We start from the raw sequence: 23,024 nt of genomic DNA on the forward strand, positions 1-23,024 counted from the left end.
ACAACCATATTTAATAAAGATGTTAGAACTGTTAATATATATGAACAATTTAGAAAACTATCTTAGTACATGAATTAAAAAAAATGTGGCGAGTAGGTCGTGAACTCAGCTTATGATTTTTAGTCCGTACTTGGGCAAACGCTGCCAATACAATTTATAATAATTTGTATACTGAAAACTAAAAATATAAGGATTTACCTTTAAAATTTCTTCTTTTTCGTCGTGACACTTGCCAGAGTGATCGTGGTAGCCATGAAGTATTATTAATTGTTCGATGCAGATGTTATTCGCCTCACGAGCCTTCGCCATATGTCCTAATAGCGGTGAGCCTGGTGCATTCATGCTAAGGACCGCTAACAGTTGTTTTAATTTGGTCGGTCTATCGCATGGGCGTTCTTCCACGTGGTAAATTAAAATTTAAAATTTAGGCGGTTATTAATTATAAATGAGGTATCTTCTTCATTCGAATGTTAAATCAATGATGATAGAAAAATATAAATCAGTGTTTAACTAAACAACTGCTGAATAATATTTTTAAAAAGTAAAGTAAGTATGCTAAATGCAACATTGCAAAAATATAATAATTAAATCGGAATAATAATCCGACAATGTCTGTTTGTTTGCACTTGAACACTACTGGTTTTTTTTTAATTATTTGTAGCCAGGGTCATATGAATATTGTATACATTTAATTTTAAAAAGATATACGACGCAGCGGGATACTTGTGACCCAGGAAATTGATGATTCCCAAACGGTTCGTGACCAAAATTCAAGCTAAAAGGCAAGGGCCTTTTTATTTTTACCCTTAAATTATATTTCCATAAAGGTTTCTTATGTATTGTTTTATATGACTACTTTTATAAGGCTCCTTATAAGTAATGGTTTTAACTATTGATTAATGTTATAAAATAAAAAACAAAGTAACAGCCTGCTAAGGCCTCCACATTCATTAAGGTGAAAGTTTGGAGCTTTTTCCACCGTGCTGTTCTAATGCGGCTTGGTGTATTTTCATCTGATACATAAAGGTTTTGTATTGTAAAAAAGTCATTCTTTGATTAATGTCTCAAAAATATAAAATACATGTTAGTCTTCTGAAATAACACTTTCTTACAAAATGTAAAAAGTAATATTTCCGATGAACAAAACATATAAATCAATGTAACGAAGGCATTCGTTTTTCGTCGAATATATTCTAGCTTCAGATTTATTTTTTACTATCACAACCCATTGCTTTTGATTTTTCTTTGAAAGGAATTTGCGGAACATTACGTAATTTATTTTGACATGAGTATTTTGTTATAGCAAATACGAAAGCAATGAATCTATTGTGCAAATGACGGCTCACCATTACATAACAGAACGGAATGTCTTTTTATCGTCAGACATTATAACACATTATTACGTTTGCTATTTGTTACCCTGAAATTACAAATAATACTTCAATTCACTGTTTATACTGTACAACAGTAACCAAAACTGTAGTTGAACCTTCAGCTTAGTACATTTGATGTTTATTTAATTATGGATTATCATCTTAACTAAACACTATTATGGTTTAAGAATTTATTTCCCAAAAAAAAAGAATACAATTCACTTTAAATATTTGAGAAAATAAGATTAACATACTTAAATATTTTTTATACAACATACGGACGGTACACAAAAATAAAAAACAACAAATTAGACTTCACTTAAAATAATGTGGGTATGACAAAACAAGATTCAATATTACGTATCGTTATAATATTTGTGTTATAACAATTGGATAGCAATTGATATTATTTTCTTTAACTAATTTACACATAAAAATTTTGTAAGAAAAATACAACAATCAAATAAAAATATAAAAAATTAGTCATTGATAATATTAAATTAAACTCTTAAAACAATTTTATAACAAATGCAAATACTTCAGGGCCTAGAGAACTGTTTTAAGATGTGTTTTAGGGTTTTTTGTATAAAGTTAAAGACTGAATATCTTTAATGCTATTCGGCAGTTCGTTGTATAATCGTGCTCTTTCATACAATATGCTTTTTCTACCGTAGTTGGTTCTTGGTCGTATGAGACTTATATTATTCATCCGTTTAGTTATCCGTTTCTGTGTTAGTCCTACTTTTGTGAACGATAGTTTTGTGTTTATGTTTTTGTTCAAAATATTTTGCACTAATAGACACGTGTAACATTTATATATTTGGGACACTGCCATCAACCCTGTTTCGTTATACAATTTTTCTGTAGGACATAGATAATTATAGTGAAAAAGTAGTTTTATGATTTTGTTTTGTTTTATTTGTAATTTTTTAAAGTTAGTACTTGCAGAAGTTTCCTAAATAACAATCAAATATTCAAGGTGAGTTTTTACCATTGAATTATATATAAGATATCCAACAGATTTCGGAAAACATCGAATTCGATAATCGAAATCGAAAATTTGATATTTTTGAACATAATTTATTTATATGTATGTCCCATGAAAGGCGGTTATCTTATATGTAATCCCAAATACTTTTCTGAATAAACTCTCGTTAATGGTTTATTATAGATCCATAAAGGCATATGGTTATCAATTTTTTTTTATTTTTGGAGCTAAATATTATATAATTTGTTTTTGTTATGTTAATGGTGAGTAAGTTTTTCTGAAACCATAGATTGTTTTTCAATTCATTAAATATTATTAAAATATTAATTTGTTATAATGCTCTAGTATACCTCATATATAATGAATTCCTGTTTGGGAAGGAATTGGCTACTATAGCAGATTTTCCTAGTTTAGCGATCAGGATTCCAATAAATTGTTTAATACTGAATACATTACAAAAAAATCTTATCATTTCTCTTTCTCATAGAACTTAAGTTTCCTTCAATGCCTTTTTTATCTGACTGACATATAAGTCTTAGTATTTTTTTAAATACATGATAAAACATATAATATTTTCTTTTATCGACAGAATATAAATACAAATAAGACCCGGGGAATTTGCGCTTATCGGATATAACATAATCAATTTTTAAGACCTGTACTTTTTGCAACGGGCCATCGTTACTAAACATAATATTTTGCTGATAGTTTATTGGCTTAAGCTAAAAACGCGGCACAGTTGTTACATGATAAATTAACCATTTTGTTGATTCCATCGATCGACCTGACGCGATTGAAAAACGACGTGTAACATTTGACTTATGATCTAAACTTTATTGGCTATTGTTCAAACATTAATAAATATTTTACATCAATAAGCTTAATGCAAATTCTCTATTAAATACACTTTAAAAGAAAACGGAATAGTATGTTTGATGCTTTTTAATATTTTTAACTTTTGAGCCTATAATTTTTTCTTGTGTTTTTCGTACGCTTAATTCTGGTCGCAATCCCAGTTCTAAACTACAAAGCGAGGACGCTTCGTAGTATAGCTTAGTATTTAACTGATTAAAATAACAGGTGCCAACTTTTTTATACCAAGATTTTTTTTTAAATTTAGAAATTCTTCTTTATAATGTTGTACTAGTAGTATATATTATCTACATAATATTATAAGTGTTAGTTATAGTTTAATACATTCTGTGTAGATGAGTAATTCTTATTTAAATATAATGAGTTTCAGTTGTGCATTCTAAGTAAATTTTTATATGGAATTGTTACAACAAAAATATAACAAGAAATATCTATTACAAATATTAAGATTTATATTATATTATAATTATTGATATTGTATATAAATAAAGTTAACGTTTATAAATAAAGCTAAGGCAACTTGATGTTTGTTTTAGGCTTTTAAATACTTATTTACGCCGATAAATGATGGAAATACTTCATATCTTCAATTTGAAATTTGAACTGAAAATGACATTTAATATTATGAATTTATATCTATTGCTTTCTTAATTATTTAGTAGATTTTAATTTTGCCTTTATCTACAGTATGTATAATTGATGAATGTAAATAAAAACATATTCTAAGTTAAGAAAAAATTTGAATCAAATTTCTGTGTAATGGTGATGGTTATTTGTTCTCAGGAATAAAACAACGGCAAATAGATTTTCATTCAATTTTTCCCTGATACCCGTTGGGATTTTCCGGCATTTCGGCAACATCTTACGAATAATCTAACTTTCTTCAAAAGTCAGAGATTTTGGGTAGCCGTTTTTTACCCTTTTTAAAAATTAGTTGGAATTACTATCGAATAAACAAATAAAGACTAGGGACACCACGCAATTTCCACGTTTCCCCTTTTTAACAAGCTTGATGGAAGAAGAAATACGCTGATACATCCGACTTCTATTAAAAATAGATTTTGTTTGGAATTAATGTTATCATTTCCATATTTCTAAATGCAAAAATGACGTAATTCTTTTTCGTACCTATATACATTTTAACCCTTTTTTAAGAATTTCTAAAAATCCTTCCTTTTCTACACTTTAAATGAAAATCCTTTATGAAAAATTTCATACCGCTCGTGTCACCGTTTCTAGGTATGCGTTTTTTGTCTATTTGACAGTCAGTGTTAGAATTTTATTAAGGAGACTTGCTATAATCATCCTGATACACTTGTTGAATTGAAAACACTATTTTTAGGAATCAGGATAGTAATTGTTTTTTTAAAAAGATAAATCAAAGCAACCATACAACAATATAGTAAACATATAACGACACGTACAATTTACACACAAAAATAGAACAAAGGAATCAAAACTGAACAACTGAAATATTATTTATGACCACCACCGAGAGTCCAAGTAAAAGTGTGGAACGCCAGCCTGGCCGTCCGAAGAGCTCGGCAGGGCCAGTCCCCACCACGACGACCATCACGTGATGAAGTCGAGCCGCTACGCCACGCCCCTTCGGAAGATATTCCTAAAACTATAATATAATGATGATTTTAATGTACTCCTAATGATTTCGAACATGGTAGCTAAGAACTTAAGGACTAAACTATTCAACTGTGCAGAAGTGTGCAGTACAGCATACATATTAGCGTGCAAACACAGATACAATCTCTTTTACTTTATCCTCAAAGTCCATTGGACGGTAATGTGACACGATCTGATAAAGAACATTCATACTGGTACCGCACCATCTACTTCGTGTAACATTGTCCATCTCTTAGCTGCAACTAAAAATAAAAACAAATAAATAATCACAAAATAATCGAAAAAAAAAACTAGATGTATTCTGGACTTCATTCAACCCCGGAAGTTGGAATCTGAGACGTAAAAGCGAACGAAAACGAACTAAGCAATTAGATTTCCACATAATAAAAGGTATTATATAAATTTATTTGGCCATAATTTTGAACTATTTTAATACTTGTGATGAAATGAAAAATATTTATAAGAAGAAATACATTTTCAAGGAGGTTTAAATAAATATAAGCTGATAAATTCAAGAGCGCTACTATTGCTCGTGTTATTTGTATGGTTAGTTAGTTTACAAAATAACATAATTAGAGTTTCATAATTAATTAACAAATTGTACATTGTTAACATTGTTTTGTAATTTACATCAGCTTAACATATATTATTTACGTATACATATTAATATATTATTAGATATCAATCAAGATAGAATAGCTTTTTAAAAAGAGGTAAATCAATACAACTATACAACAATAAAGTAAACGCAGATCGACACGTACAATTTACACACACAAATAGAACAATCGAATCAAAACTGAGCAACTGAAATATTATTTATGAGATATCCGCCACAACCGAGAGTCCAAGCAGAAGTGTCTTAAAGCCAGGCTGGCCGGCCGATGAGCTCGGCAGGGCCAGTCACCACTATCATGATCATCACGTGATCAAGTCGCGCCGCCAGGCCACGCCTGTCGGAAGACATTCCTAACAATATCATTATTATGATTGAAATACGTAATTTTATTTTATAAAGTATATCAATCAGCTACGTTATTTTTTGAAATTTCAAGTTTATCCGTACAAAGTCGGGACAGGCAGCTGGTGTTCAATAACATAAAATTCAAATTAAAATTTACCAATGACTTTAAAATAAATTAATAAATAACACATTTTTTTTTTTGATTGTTTATTTCAGTCTGTTTTAGATTTTAATTTTTTAGATTTTGAAAAGAGTGAATTCTTACTATTTCCTATTTAATGTATTTTTGTAATGTTATTTAAGAAAAGACTTCCAAAAGAGGAGTTGGAGAGATTTTGGAGTTCGACGAGCTTCGACGATTCTCCAATGCAGGTTGGCACATGTGACAAAATGTTATCCTGCACATGCAAGCTTCCTCGCGATGCTTTCATATATACCAATTAAACACATTAAGACTTAATGGTACTAGCTTGTACAAATCAGTAATCTTCGGCTAAGTTTCGGGTTTTCTAGTCACTGAACCATCTCGGCTATGTTTAATATGGTGATATAAATGCATTTTTTTAACTAAACTCTCGACCACATATTATTAAAACCCTTGGTGTAAAAACCTTTAGTTTAATCATAAATAGCTCACGCCTATAACATATTTGTTAACCTTTCTCCAATTTACGCTTACCAGTTTATGTCTAAGGCCAAAGTTAAAGGATTTTCGTCCTTGACGTAACGCAATACGGGCGGTAATGTTCTGTTGATGCAAATTATAGGGCGCAGTTTTCAGAACGCGATGCCGAACCCATTTCTCTCCAACCCTCCAATATGTTGGGTGAAATCTACCATCTATCTTCTATAGTTCTCATTATACAAAATGGTTTGATAAATAATAAGAATTTGCTGTATAGAGTTTATTTTATTTTAAATTACAATTAAATAAATATCTATTAAAATAAATTATTTCTCTTGATTGAAGTGAATATAAAGACAAACTTACAAATAAAACAATCGACTTTACAACGATAATAGAAACTTTTGTAATTAAAACGACACAAAAGTAAAAAAAATATTATTTTTTTCATGTTTAAAAATTTAATTTGGAGGTTAACTAAGTAATATAAGTATGTACTGCAAATATAGTTATTGAAATGATTAATTTCCCAACAACAGCCGAATTCACTTCGGATCTCACTCTTAAATTTTTTTGAAAACCGACTCATAATGTTATTTACTTGGTCTACCAATCGCTCATCACATAGTATAACACTAAGCAATGCAATACTTAGCATTGTGTTCCGGTTTGAAAGGTAAATGAGCCAGTGTTCATAATATTAGCTCCCAAAGTTGGTGTCGCATTGGTAATGTAAGGGACAGTTAATATTGCTTAGAGAGCCAATATCTATGAGCTGTAATGACCACATACCAGGTGACCCGTTTATCAGTTTACCTACCTATTTAAAATAAAACTAAAATTGATGCGTGTATCCTTTAAAAGTTATAATTATTATATAATAGTCAATTTCGCTTAACACTTTCTGTCATTTCAGGATTGAATTTTCAAGAGAGTTTCCAACTTGTTCTTATAGACCAGCTTTACTGCGCCGTAAACATAATATATAATTAGACTAATATTACTTCCTAATCCGTGGATCGATGGGAGTGTGACGCGGAATACTAAGCGAGTTTTAGATGACGCTAGATTATATGATCCCAAAACTTCAAGAGTTTCAATAACGAGACAACTTTAATTATGACTTAATTATAGCATTAACCATAGTTAACATTGTGTGTAAGAATTATATGTCATTGTACATTCGATAATTGATTTATGCACGTTTTTAAAATACTAGTTTCAGCCCACGGTTCCAGCTCAAGGAGGGGGGGGGGGTCAGATGCTAGGTAAATAAAACCATCCAAGCAAGTTTTACTTCAAAACATATATATAAATAGTATTATTTCTAATAGTGTTATGCTAAGTTCATATTGTAATTGTTAACACTTTTTGTTGTTTTAAAAGAAAATATTAAAACTATATATCGTGTGTGTCCCACGTAATAGACTTTTTAAGCGGTAATATGTTTACATTTCTATAGAATAGTTCCGTGCAAGTAATTTCCTGAAGGAAAACACACTTCCTGAAACTTGTTTCAGAGGCTTTGTCGCGAACAATAGCCGCTGATTTACGTGATAACATCCGTTATGTGTCATTTTGATTTAGAATGAGTTAAAGGAACTAGCTTAAAAATAACTAGAATTATGTTCGAAAAAATAGATTACATTGGAAATACTATTTTTTTATAATAATTTCTAATATAGAAGGTAAGAGGTTTGTCAATATTCAAACATTTAAAGTATACTCACCCTTTAAAAAAAATTAAGCTTATTTCAAGCTCATTCATAGCCTATTACTGGATATACCTGAGTCAGAAATTCTTGCGATATGTGAAGGTTTTCTTGCAATACTTCACAGCTGAGCTCGAGGTGAAATATAAATACATTCAGCTCATGAAAAGTTAGTAGCCTAGTCTGATTCAAATTTAGCAATCTTAGCGACCTTGAGTGGTCTGCGTTTTCGTTTCACTAGACCATCTCTTCATATAACCTTCAACCCACTGACTCTTAAGCCTAAATTTTGCAAATGTTAAGTAATTTTACTTAGACCGGTTGTAGCGACGTGCCGTACGCATTATTGGCGACGTAAAGGTCACAAACACCCTTGAACCTTTACAATTGCGTCGTGAGAAAGCAGCGCTGAGTGCTTTCTATCGACTGTATCACGGCGAGTGCTCTGAGGAATTATTCTCTCTAATTCCTGTTTCCCCCTTCCTTCTTAAGTCCACGCGAGCTTGTTCTCGATGTCACCGCCTAACTGTGACATCAATTCCATCGCGAACAAAGAAATTTGGCAACTCCTTTCTTTGTCGCACTTCCAAAAAATGGAATTCCTTACCAGCTCACGTGTTCCCCTCCTCTTACAACCCGGGTTCCTTCAAACGAGGCGTGAAGAGGCATCTTGCGGGCCGGCAAGGCGAAGGCGGCTAGTGCAGAACGTTTTTCCCGTCTGTACTGGCCGTCGTTGCGTTTGGACTCTACTACCACTTACCATCAGGTGGAGTAGAGTCATTTGCCCTCCCGGCGAATATAAAAAAAAAAAAAAAAAAAGCTTGACGTTTAAGAAAAGTATAATTAATAATAGTTTTATAATACATAATAAATAGTTTTGTTTTTTTAGAAACATCGTAATCCACTTTATTTTTATTGAAATTTTTTTTTTAATGTTTAATGAACTGAAATAACATTTTACGAAGTATTATTATAGAAATACATACATAATGAATGGCATACATATGTAAAAAATACATTATTTTATAGTGTTTGTTTAAGTACTTTAGTTTTGATATAGATTACGACCAAATCTTGAAAAAAGAAATTTCAAATATATCCAAATATTCAAAACATGCTTTAAGAATAAGCCTTGCAATAATCGAATAAGCGAAATAGTCTAAAGAAATATTTTACAGCCTACAAAAACTAATTAAGATCGAAACTACTGGGTCTTCACATCTCAAATCATTCGTACTCGTATAAATTCTTATTATTCACGATAATGATCATTTTCCTTTTATGAAATAATTTTAATGAGAATGCGATTCAGTACACAATACTCAGTCACTATTTTGAAAAGTTTTTAATGATCTGAGCGTAACAGTTTATATTTGTATAGGGAAAAGGTTGAAATCAAATTAAACAATTGAATAAAAACCTGTAAATGCCTCACTGTTTCTCTTTAATAGAAGGTTTTTGGAGTGTATTCCACCGCACTGCTTATGCTGGTAGATACCTAGTCATGTAGCAGAATTGTGTCTGACATATGTAGGTTGATTTTCTCATGACGTTTTTCTTCAACACCGATTGCAATAACTCAGTGGTACTTATCTTGGTTAGATTCCGCAATCTTTGGTTGTAGCCACTGGGGCATTTCTACTATATAATTTTATTGAGCCGGTTGGCGTGGTTGGTAGATACTTGCCTTTCACGCCGAAGGTTGTGGGTTCGATTCCCACCAGGACAGACATTTGTGTGCATGAACATGTATGTTTGTCCTGAGTTTGGGTGTAATTATCTATATAAATAATTATTTACAAAAGAAAAGTAGTATATGTAGTATATCAGTTGTCTGGTTTCCATAGCACAATTTTGTACAAGCTTAATTTGGGATCAGATGGCCGTGTGTGAAAAATGTCCCAGGATATTATTATTATTTCTTAATACTAGAGTATATAAATGAGTCGTGCTTCACTCGCTCTGAACTAAGATCATGTCTGTTTCATATACACGATGCATATATAACTAAGAGAAATGTCCTTAACAAAATGCTATTACCGTTATCAAGTTTGGTTCACGTTGATGGTAACTGCACCACTCCTTCATCGTAGCGTGAAGCTATTTGGCTTTCATCTTTCTTGAATTAATAAGGTTTCAAGTGCAATTTTCTCATACAGAATAATTGGTAGTTTTTAAGATTAAAATTGTCAAACATACTTCTCCAGCTACTTAATATTAATAGTAGAATATACCTATAACTTGAAAATATAACAATCGCCTCGAGACTGTTTCAAAAAAATATTTTTTTATTTAGTTTTGATACAAAAAAAAACAATGTTCCATCGAATTTGTCTCATAGCCTCGTCAAGGGTAGAAAACAATACTTTTAAAATAAAATATTTGATTATGATTTGACTTATTGTTAATCAAATGAATTAATAATTTGATCTAAGTTACAAGTTAAATGTTTTAACATCTACAATTCTTTTTTTAAATAAAACAAAACATACACATCATTAAGTATATTTATTTTATGTAAATCACATACATTAACACAGTAAACATTATAATAGTATGATCGTAAGTTTGATTTCGCTACCAATGCACTAGACGAACTGCCAGACAAATCAATTCACACGGCCCTTTTAAGTCCTTAACCCTACTTAAAATTATAATTTATAGTCTTGCTGATTTTCTTACATTTTAATAAAAATAGTCAAATCAAAACCATATTCATGTACAGTATACCTTTCTTACTTAGCTTACAAATGTAAAGTACACATTAAGGTTTTAGCAACCAATACAAAGCTTTTAGGGCGTGTTAAAGGAGTGGTACCATAATTTACCTTTTCATAAAGAAATATGAACGCGTCGTGTCTTGTTCCGATGTGAACACTGCCTAAGAACACTTTAGTTATAACAAGAACCTAAGTAGTTGGAAGTATGGTATACCTAATGATATTCTATTTACCTCTCTTCTAGTTTAGATAGATCACTAGGATTTCAACCAAGCAATAAAATCCACCGTTGAGTTTTACAGATTTATTTAATATTTAATATATATTTTGTTTGGTAGTAGAAATACGGTCAGACCTGATTATTTCCTTGACCCAGAAATGGTACATTTGTGTACTAAATATCCATCTGTATCGCTGTTTGAAGGAGTGTTACCTAGTGTCCTGACTAAAAGGTCGCAACTCTATGGTAAGCGGCACATTTAAGGAGTGTTTTATAGTGTCAATGTTTATAAGCGATGGTGACTACTTATCATTAGTTCGCCCATTTCCTCGCTTACCTTCCAAAAATAAACAACAGAAAAACGGTGGTCATGTTTTTTTTAGCTTACTATATTGTAAGCCTATACAACTGTAGCATGTCAGCGTACTGATGTATGAAAAATAAATTATAAGTTAATGATTATTCATGATATACTTTTCGTTATTAATAATAACCGTAAGTTTTTCTTTATTGTGTACTTGATGAGTTTGTTTAATGGTAGTTTATTGTAAATTTAATAGAAACTGTCTAGAGAATGTCAGTTACTTTACGATCGTTGTCTAGTTTCGTAAAGGAAGTACTGTTAGCAGAAAAATTGATTATAGTCTTAAATTATATCATTATCAATGTTTGACTGCCGTCAAAATTATAATTTTGTTATTTACTATTCATAAATGGACAATACCAAAACGGTTCAGTGCATTTTTCTCCTCTGTTTCGACGATTTTTTTTCGTTTGGTAGCTGAAAAGCTCAATTGCTATCAATGAATAAAATGGAAATATGTGTAGAACAAAAATATTTGTAACATGCAAATTCATGTATGTTTTCCTAAAATTTTTAATAATGGCTATTGTCGTATTTCGATCGGTGATCGGTTAGTTTTAAGAAAATATCATGTTTTCTTATTAAAAATATATACATATCTTCAAAAATACATGTAAAGTAAAAGCCCTTACTTGACGCCATTAATTGAGATTTGAAGTTGGTTTTAATTTTATTATGACAAGAGGTTGCTAATATATGTTATTGCAATAAAAAAATTATTGTTAACATGTAATATTTGATGTTAATTTTATAATTACGCACTCAGCATTAAAACCGAAACACAACAATACCAGAAACATGGCGGTGAAATAATCGATTATTATAGCAAACGGGCCTATTCAAAGCCCTTCCACCGCAATTACCTTATTCTTAAAGTAAAAACAGATTATAATAAGCTTTATACTTAAAACGGTCAAGCATTTCGCTGACTGTACAATAACTTGGTTTTGTTTGCCAAGTCAAGTGAGCGACAGGCAGTATTTGTATGATTAACGACGCGGTCGTTAGCCGACTGCGAATGGCAACTAGCCGACGCGATGTCTTTATTTTGCGCTAACTGCGATCATCATTTACCGACAGCTGTGGCTTGTACCGTCAAATCTGTATTGTTGCAAAATTTAGTACAGGAATAAAAATTATTTATATAATATATCTATATTCATATGTATATTGGTAGATACAATAGGAGTTCATATATTTACTGGTAGTAGGGCTTTGTGCAAACTCATCTGGGTAGGTACCACCCACTCAGATATTCTACCGCAAAACAACAGTACTTGGTATTGTTGTGTTCCAGTTTGAAGGATAAGTAAGCCAGTGTAATTACAGGCACAAGGGACATAACATCTTAGTTTCCAAGGTTGATAGCATTGACATTTCTTACAATGCCAACGTCTATGGACGCTGGTGACCACTTACCTTTAGGTGACCCATATGCTCATCCGCCTACCTATAAAAAAATTCAACCTCAGTAAAAAAAATAATGTTAAAATATCTGGTCATAAAATAAGAACGATGAGAAGTATTTTTTTGCTAGGACTTCTCACGATCATTTATGATTTTTTTTATTTACTTTTATTTGTTTATCACCAACAAAGTACACACAAATTCTTGAAAGTAAAGAGTTGACAAAATAAAGACAAAAATTGGTACCAAAATTACATACAATTGGTACAATTGGTACATTAAGGGAATATACATATTATAGCATAAAAATAAAAGAAAAATATAAATAACAAATTGCAACAAAAATATATATACCAATAATTCACAAATTTCTGTCACTTATAATAATTTATGACTTTACACATTAGGTACTTAAAAACTATGATTATATTTATTGAACAGCCTTAATAATATTTAAACTAGAATGTGTTAACTTTTTAATTTGATGAAAGAATCCCAAAAAGAATATTGTATGGAATTTGATATTGTATGAAAAAAACAACCAAAAAGCATAAAATATTAATATTTATCTTAAATATAATATTAACTTAAATAGTTATTGCAGAATGTTAATTAATTATATTCTATTACACTGAACTAATAGAACTAATGGCAAGAGTCCACTCAGCAAGTACGATTCTTGTGCATTTTGCACGAAATTATTTTCACGTTTCTCCACCCTTAATTAGCAACGAGTGGTAAAAAATAACCCGGAACTCCACAATGAAGATCATTAGCGTTCTTGAAAAACTGAAATGCGACCAAATTCACATTTAATTTCATTAATTAAGTAAAATATTTTTGGGTACAAATTTCCTTTAACAATTTATCTGTTTTCCATGTTTTATTTTAAAAATCCTGTAACAAAACAATATAACTTAACATTGTTTTAATTTAAATAGATTGACTGACCTGATGGTAAGTTTTCACCAAATATTAGCTTTCATCATCGTCACCACCGACCACCATCCTTGATAAATAAGATGTTATGTCTATGAGTGCCTTGTAATGTTTTCTATTTCACTCACTCTTCAAGATATAACAATACAAAGTATTGCTGTTTGGCGGTCGAAAGTGTGAGTGGATGGTACCTACATACCACAAAATCTTACCTCCAAGTAAAATCTTAATTTTTCTGTAGGCTCAAATATCTTACTTATGTGATTATTTTTCCCACGATCACAAAATGTAACCAAAGAAAGGTTATTGTCGAAGAACGCTCCATTATAACAACACATTTTTTCCCTGAATTGATGGACGGAGACTTATTCGTGTTTTAGTAATTTTTTTTTAAATATGTAACTACGATCTTAATCAAACATCATATTATAAAAAAACAGGCACAAATTTAAACCAAAACCGAATATTATTCTATAACCATTATAAAACATTATATGTCAGTTTCTAAATTATGAATGATGAATGAATTAAAAAATAATTATTTAGTTAAATTTACAATAATTCAAATTGAGTATCATTTTAACATATTTTCTATTTTTTAAATGTTAGTATAAGATATTTCAAAAAATCGTGTTTAGGTCATGATAATGTGATGGAACACAGGCATCCATTCCAGATAAATGTGGAAAATAGACAGATATCGTACAGTAACAGCCTGTTAATGTCCCACTGCTGGGCTAAGCCCTCCTCTCCCTTTTTGGGGAGAAGGTTTAGAGCTTATTCCACCACGCTGCTCCAATGCGGGTTGGTAGAATACACATGTGACATAATTGCAATGAAATTAGACGCATGCAGGTTTCCTCACAATGTTTTCTTTCACCGTCAAGCACGAGATGAATTATAATTACAAATTAAGCACAAGAAAATTCAGTGGTGCCTGCCCGGGTTTTAACCCACGATCATCGGTTAAGATTCACGCGTTCTAACCACTAGGCCATCTCGGCTTTTTCGTACAGATATCGTTGTTATCGATATTAATATATATCGATAGCTATTTAATCACAACCCTATCGTTTCATCGAGAATATGCCAGTGAACACTTAATGAGGATTATTGTCATAACAGTAGCAACTCATTCATTATTTTCTTCGAAATCATTCAGTCGCTTCATTTAACATTATTTCATTATACCTTAGAGATATTTGCTTCAAATCGCTAATATAGTAAAAATGCTGAAAAAATGTTTGAAAATATTCTTCTCTCTTACAGTAGTATGGTTAGTTATATTATTCGCTATATATAAAGAATTTAAACCGAATTCGATACTGACGAGTCCGCAGTTATTTGAGAAAGCCTTGCAACCTTTTATTAGTAATAACAAAAAGAATACAATGAAATTTAATGGTAAGTCACTTACTTCATTTACTTCACTTGAGTGTCATATTTATATAAACACGTTTACTTAAACATTAAGAATAATATTCGATATTAATACTATGAATACTAGGTAGGACTTTGTGTGAGCCCGTCTGGGTTGGTACCACTCACTCGCCACATATCCTACAGTTAAACAACTATATGTAGTATTGTTGTGTTCCGATTGAAAAAGGTGAGTAAGTTAATGTAAGTATATGAACAAGGGACATAACATCTTATTTCCTAATGTTGGTGGCATTGGTGATGTATGGAATGGTTAATACTGGTGGTAGGGCTTTTTGCAAGCTCGTCTGGGTAGGTACCACCCACTTATCAGATATTCTACCGCAAAACAGCAATACTTTATATTGTTGTGTTCCGGTTTGAAGGGTGAGTGAGCCAGTGTAATTACAGGCACAAGGGACATAAAATCTTAGTTCCCAAGGTTGGTGGCGCATTGGCTATAAGCGATGGTTGACATTTCTTACAATGCCAATGTCTAAGGGCGTTTGGTGACCACTTACCATCAGGTGGCCCATATACTCGTCCACCTTCCTATTCTATAAAAAAAAAAATATATTACTTACGTCACCACTGTCTGTTGGCGGTGGTGATCACTTACAATCACGTAATCTATCTGTCGGTCAATCTACCCATATTATATAGAACAAAAAATTATATATATATGCTAAGTGAATTTTGTGTTCAGATAAATAGGAACTAATAATTGATTAATTAAATCCAAGACATATTAATTTTATACAATAAATTTAGAAACATATCTTATTTATAATGTATTCTGTATAGTCTTGTATATAGTCATGTATTTTCCGACAAAGCACATGCAATCCCTCTGGTGTTGCAGATGTCCATAGGCGGTGGTAGTCATTTTCCATCAGGTAAGCCTACTGCCCGTTTGCCTTCTCAGACATAAAAAATATATAAGTATATAATCGGTTCCACTCCTGGAACTTTTTTTTTCCATGGTATAAGAGAAAGAGTGTATCGTTTTCATCCTACTATAAACTGAACCGAGCCGAAGTAAAAATGACTTCCTTACTCTAAGTTTATAGTCTTTTATTAACATAATAGCACAAATTATAAACATCGGTGCCAAAAGAAAGCATAGAAAAGGGAGACCTCGGAATCAACCACACGATTTTATATCACGATTTAATGCAGACATATCCAAGAATTATTTTCAATACTAAGTCTTAAAACGTTCTTTCTTGATGAGATGATATGTTAGATTATATCATTGACATTTAACTGTTTTTAAAAGTACCTACACTATCTCCTACGAATAAATATATTTACGTGGACCGGTTTAATTAATTAGTCACATCCAAGTTATTTTTTAAATTATCTTATATAAGTAGGATGCATAGGAAATGTATAAAAATCTTCAAAATAATAATTGTTATTATTATTATTTCAGCTTGGAAACTTCTGGGTGAAGGCAGCTCTCATACATTATATAAAGATAAGTTATCAGCAATAAAGAATAAGGAGTTTCCGTTAGGTAAAGAGCTTGTTAGAACTTTTATACAAACAGCCTTAACAAGATTAAATATATAAATATTTATACCAAAAGAATTTCTGCAGTTTCATGCTACGCCAATAACTGGGAATGCAGATATCATTAGAGCAACGTTATAAGAGGAAAATATTCGAGTACGCAGCTGTATATTTAGCTTAAAACGCAGCGGAAAATATATTTTTAAGCTCAAGAGTAGCAAACGTACTACTTGTTCAAATAATTAAAATTTTATCGCTATAATTTAGAGGATTCATTTTGCAGAATACGTATCGTATGAAAAAAAATACATTGTACACTTTATGGATATTTTTTCAGGAGGACCGTAGACAAAAATAAAACACATTTTATATTTACGAGCTATATTACGTAATAGTGTATTATTAGTATTTCCTAAAATAAAAATATGTTTTATTGTGTTTTATTACGCGGAAACTTTTTATGAATTTTAATAAAATTTGCAGCAGCAAAGTGACAGTTTATCCTCTGCTTAATACAATAATAAAAATGTCCTTTTTTCACCAAAAAGCTATATTATATAGCCTAGAGTAAATAAACTTTATAACAGCCTGCGCTTTAATATAAAAATGTTCGAAACTCCAGGTGTGCTCGGGAGTGCTGTTCATGTAAAGGACAATATCAAAGGCACAATGCGAATGCTAATTGAGAAAGGATGGGAAGATAATGCATTTAATCAATTCATTAGTGATCTGATACCCGTTGACCGTACTTTGCCGGATTTAAGAAACGAATGGTAGGTAGGACCTTTCATGAACCTTTGATGTGTTTAAATGGTGACCAATGGCTTGATACCTAATATTTATCTATACTAATATATAAATATAGACGTACTAATTTCAAAATCTACTAGTCCGATTTGATAAAAAAATTGTATATAAATATAAATTAAAAAATATTACGATTTAAGATTAGATTTCATCACTGTATATTCGAGGATTCATTTTGTAGAATGTACTTTTGTGTTTGAAATGGTAATAGAGGAACAGTTTATTTTGATTTGAACTATCAATAAAAAACTAAAAAATATTTATTTCCAAATATATGTCTGATTTGTCGCATAAATAAAAATATCCAATATCAATGAAACTAAAATGAAACCAAACTCTAAGCTATACTTAACTCATCGCAAAAATTGTCATAAAAATTAGTTGATAAATAAAAATGATAAACTCAAATACACATTTGAAAATATTTATAAATTGAAAACCTGTTACTTCTTAAAGTGGATTGAAAAGCAATTTATATAAACTATTATTATAAATGCGAAAGTAATTGTGTCTATCTGTCTTTTCTAAATCATTTAACTAATTTGTGTCGAAATATTATTATGATATTAACCTTAAAGCAAGCTTGAACCCCAAGGATGGACCTAGGCTAATCTTGTCCAATTCTTGACTTCGCCCCTCACACGCAGGCGATGCCACGAGTGAAAATTAATTTCATTATATTTGTGACAATTGGAACATTGATTAATTCTAGGTGCTTTAAAAGAAATTTATCAATTAGGTTACCGGAAGTAACAGTAGTAATTTGTTTTCATAATGAAGCTTGGTCAACTCTATTACGTACTATTCACTCTGTAATAAATAGATCGCCGCCGCATCTATTGACGAAGATCATTCTGGTTGATGATTACTCTACCATGTGTAAGTAGTTTTTTTTTTTTATAGAATACGAAGGCGGACGAGCATATGAGCCACCTGATGGTAAGTGGTCACCAACGCTCTTAGACATTGGCATTGTAAGAAATGTCAACCATCGCTTACATATCCAATGCGCCACCAACCTTGGGAACTAAGATTTTATGTCCCTTGTGCCTGTTATTACACTGGCTCACTCACCCTTCAAACCGGAACACAACAATATCAAGTATTGCTGTTTTGCGGTAGAATATCTGATGAGTGGGTGGTACCTACCCAGACGAGCTTGCACAAAGCCCTACCACCAGTAAAAGTACGAATTCATAATGCTAACATAAGTATAAGCTTATGTTAGCATTATGAATTCGTTGTTTTGTGAGATAAATTTATGTCCTCTTTGCCGTTTGGGGACGGCGCCCATTCTAAAGGGAGATGATTAATCTCTCTGCTAACTGCGCACGACATTATAATACTGACAAAAATGTGCTATGCGCAGTCACGAGTACGATACTTTTTATTTTTTCAATCTTATAATCCGATAGGATGTCAAATATCACAGGCCTGGAAAGAGTTAAGTGCAATTCAGGTGCAGGAAAGTGGTGTTACATTATTTAAGAAGCATAGGAGCAGAGTTATCTTCTTAACATTATTTTCAATAAGAGACTGTTTAATATAAGTCTGTAATTATATTGAAGCAGATCGTAACATGGTTGGTGTTATATCCGTATATAACACCGACCATGATCTGCTTGCATGTATATTAATACAAAAATAAATAACAAATACTAAAATAAAATAAGAATAACATAAATATGGAAAAATCAATAATATTTTTATCGTTCTATTTCAGCTCATCTCAAAAGTCGTTTAGAAGAATACATAAAAAAAATACCTAAAATTAATTTAATACGTACAAAACAAAGAGAAGGACTCATTCGAGCACGGATAATAGCAATGAAGCGGGTCTTAACGCCAGTCGCCTTATTTCTTGACAGCCATTGTGAGTGTACTGAAGGTAATAAAACTATAAACTAATTATATTTTATATTGAGGTTTTTACCTATATAAAAATATAAAAAATATAAAAAATGAATTAATCCGACAACTACAACTAACAGAGAACGTAAGTCACATTATTTATTAAAGTGTTTTATATGTACTACGTAAATGTTTGAAGTCTGTAACAAAATAAACTAACCCATAAAAATTGCCCAATTTATCTACTTCACTTTTTAGGTCCATTTTTGTTATTTTTAAAGTCGGTCGGCTTAATTTTTATTATTCCATTTTCAATGTAGACGTATAACGTTTTTTTTTCGCTGGAAAAGCACATTTTCGCGTTTCTCCCACATTAAGTGGGGGAGTATGTGAGCGCCGGCTCCAAGTGCACCGCAATATCCTTTATAAAACAAAAAAAGGAGACGGAATGGATATACCCTTTCGGTCTCCTCGGGCGGCATCATGAGATCGATTGCGTATACTACCGTGGAACCCTTGACGGTTGGCTCTTTACTACTACTACTCACTATACTTTATTCCTAGGAGTTAGTTTGTTAGTTCATTTATTTCATCAAATAATATCAAATTTTAGTAATTTAGAGCCAGTTGAATTATTTTAAATAAAACTATAATAAATTATTAATTTATGTTCGGCATGATAGAATTCAATAAATAAATATATATCTATCATAATTTTCAGGATGGTTCGAGCCTCTTTTAGAACGAATAGCTGAAAATCCAAAAACGGTTGTGAGTCCAGTAATTGATCATATCGATACAACAACATTTCAATATATACCACAGGATCCGGAGTATCTTCAGATAGGTGGGTTTAATTGGAACTTAAAATTTATATGGAGACCAATACCGCATGATATTCAAACGCAAAGACAACATTTGTTTATGCCAATCAAAACACCCACTATAGCTGGAGGTCTTTTTGCTATAGATAGCAAATTCTTTAAAGACTTGGGATATTATGATGAAGAATTTGACATATGGGGTGGAGAAAATTTAGAGTTATCTTTTAAAGTGTGGATGTGTGGTGGTACCTTAGAGATAATTCCTTGTTCTCACGTAGGACACATTTTTCGTGATAAATTTCCTTACCATACTACAAAAGGATCTTTGAAAAGGAACTCAGTGCGATTGGCAGAGGTAAACATTCTTCATAAATATTTTGTCAATTACTGTAGAACATTTTAGTACGTTACATTAAACTATTGTTTGGTTTATTATCAATTTGATAACAGGTTTGGCTCGATGAATATGCAAATTTGTACTATCAAAGAATTGGATATTCGAAAGGTGATTACGGAGACATTTCCAAGAGAAGAGAATTGCGCGAAAAGTTAAAATGCAAATCCTTTGATTGGTATCTGCTTAATGTGTATCCTGAAATGAAAATATATAATAAAAGTGCCGCTTTTGGACAGGTATATTTAAATTAGATGACATCAAGATAAAGTAGCTTATCATTCGGTGATTTTTTTAAAGATTATCGCGAAACCATGCGCGAGTACACTATGTTACTGTACAATTTTTCCCATTAATTTTATACCTAAAAATAGTTACTCTTATAAATAAATATCGCTAACTTTTCTGTAGCATTTTTAAGACCAAAATTGAATAGAGCATTTGTTTATTATTAGCAATCTATATTTGTATCAATAAGTTATGTTTTAATAAATAGCTTTTCTTATCTGTCTCTTTGTTTGATAACTTGTGTTAAGCTGCACGTTTGATTTTAATTATTCAGATATTAACTTATCTATGGTTTTGATATAATAATAATAATAAATAAGTGTCTATGAATTATAATTATTTTAATTTATGGATAAGTAACACAAGGTATCAAACAACGGGACAGATAAGAAAAGCTATTTATTAAAACAATTTAAAGATAAGGAAATCAGTTTGACCTTCATTGTACCGAAAATTAACTTTAGTAAGGACTTTACTCACTGTAACTGTAAATATATAAACAAAATATATTATACTCCTTACTAACGTTTTTTGAATCTCATATATTATGTATATCTTAAGGTTGCATGAGAGAAATCACGCTCCACAAACTTTTGCAACAATGCTTCTTCTTATATTTCTCTATACGACTATATCGTTTTAAATGCTAAATAAATTTCATCCTCAACGTATATATATAATTAATGTATAATGTACATGTCTACAGATATTCAATATCCGTAACAAAGCAGTTTGCCTTGACTCTTCATCGACGTCTTCACCGTCTTCTCTTGGTACCATAAGCGTTTTACCTTGCCATCACCAAGGAGGCAATCAGGTTTGTATAACCAAATATACTTTCTTTATTTAAACGAAGGAATATTATAAAATAACTTTTTTTTAGTTCTGGCTCTACACGGAAGATGGTAAAATTCGATTTGACCATTTATGTTTGGATTATCTTTTTAGTATTGTGACTTTGTTTGATTGTCAAGATGGCGCTATCACTCAAGTATGGGTATATGAACCTGAAGTAAGCATAAAAATGTTTAAAAATTAGTTCTATTGTATTTTATTACTATACACAGCCGTAGGATAAATCAGTTTTACTTATTTGTCAGCCATTGTACTTAAATCAAAGAATAACGGTGATGTAACTTTCTTCCTTTTTTTTCTTTTTATAAAATAGGTAGACGAACAAGCAAATGGGCCATCTGGTCGTACATGGTTATCATTGTCCATATATATTGGCATTGTCAGAAATATTAACCGTTTCGTACATCACCATACATACGTCACCAACCTTGGTGGCTATATGTCCCATGCGGCTATAGTTTCACTAGCTCACACACGCTTCATTACTATTAAGCGGTAGAATATCTGGATGGTCCACCACCCACCTAGACTGGCTTGCACAAATCTCTACCACTAAGTAACTACAGGAAGATAAGCGTTTATTAGTCGGTATATTTGACTATTTTATGACATACTAAATACTACACAGTAACAGCCTGTTAATGTCCCACTGCTGGGCTAAGGCCTTCTCTCCCTTATGAGGAGAAAGTTTGGAGCTTATTACACTACGCTGCTCCAATGCGGGATGGTAGAATACACATGTGGCACAATTTGAATGAAATTAGACACATGCAGGTTTCCTCACGATGTTTTCTTTCACCGTCAAGCAGGAGATGCATTATAAACACAAATTAGGCACATGAAAATTCAGTGGTGGCTGCCCGGGTTTGAACCCACGATCATAGGTTAAGATTGACGCGTTCTAACCACTAGGCTATCTCGGCATTAAATACTAACCATGTATAAATGTTCCAGACTAAATACATACGTCACATTCATACAGAAGATTGTCTTAAAGTAGCCAGATTTAAAACCAGCCTACAAGTAATACTCGAACGATGTATGGGTGATAATTCTCAAAAGTGGAAATTGGAAAATTTTAAATTTGATAAACTGTCTCCTGAATTACAAAACTACGCTAAAAGACTAATATAATATTTAAACTGGTATGCTTAAAATTTTTTGTATTACTTAACGAGATGTTAAGTTAACTATTATAGTTAACTATAAATTAACTTTTAGATATTAAGTTATATATAAATAACAATG

At 31.4% G+C, this 23,024-nt stretch overlaps 1 protein-coding gene across 1 annotated transcript; it reads left to right on the top strand.

The window, feature by feature from the left end:
• The first annotated feature begins 17,363 nt into the window (after nt 1-17,363).
• LOC126773946 (putative polypeptide N-acetylgalactosaminyltransferase 9) lies at nt 17,364-21,887 on the top strand. The gene is made up of 7 exons (XM_050495207.1): nt 17,364-17,530; nt 18,277-18,443; nt 19,288-19,452; nt 20,137-20,594; nt 20,690-20,872; nt 21,628-21,738; nt 21,870-21,887. Exons 1-7 carry the CDS (start codon nt 17,364-17,366, stop codon nt 21,885-21,887), a joined length of 1,269 nt encoding a protein of 422 aa, XP_050351164.1.
• Nucleotides 21,888-23,024: the final 1,137 nt, after the last annotated feature.

This window comes from Nymphalis io, chromosome 15 (genome assembly GCF_905147045.1).
Source record: "Nymphalis io chromosome 15, ilAglIoxx1.1, whole genome shotgun sequence".
In the NCBI taxonomy this organism is placed as follows: domain Eukaryota; kingdom Metazoa; phylum Arthropoda; class Insecta; order Lepidoptera; family Nymphalidae; genus Nymphalis; species Nymphalis io.

Bases quoted from the DNA above. Each gene is read 5' to 3' on its own strand.
- LOC126773946 (XM_050495207.1), top strand. From the start codon at position 17,364: ATGTTCGAAACTCCAGGTGTGCTCGGGAGTGCTGTTCATGTAAAGGAC. The intron at 17,531-18,276 runs GTAGGTAGGACC...GATTAATTCTAG, and splicing joins CCGGATTTAAGAAACGAATG to GTGCTTTAAAAGAAATTTAT. The intron at 19,453-20,136 runs GTAATAAAACTA...CATAATTTTCAG, and splicing joins CCATTGTGAGTGTACTGAAG to GATGGTTCGAGCCTCTTTTA.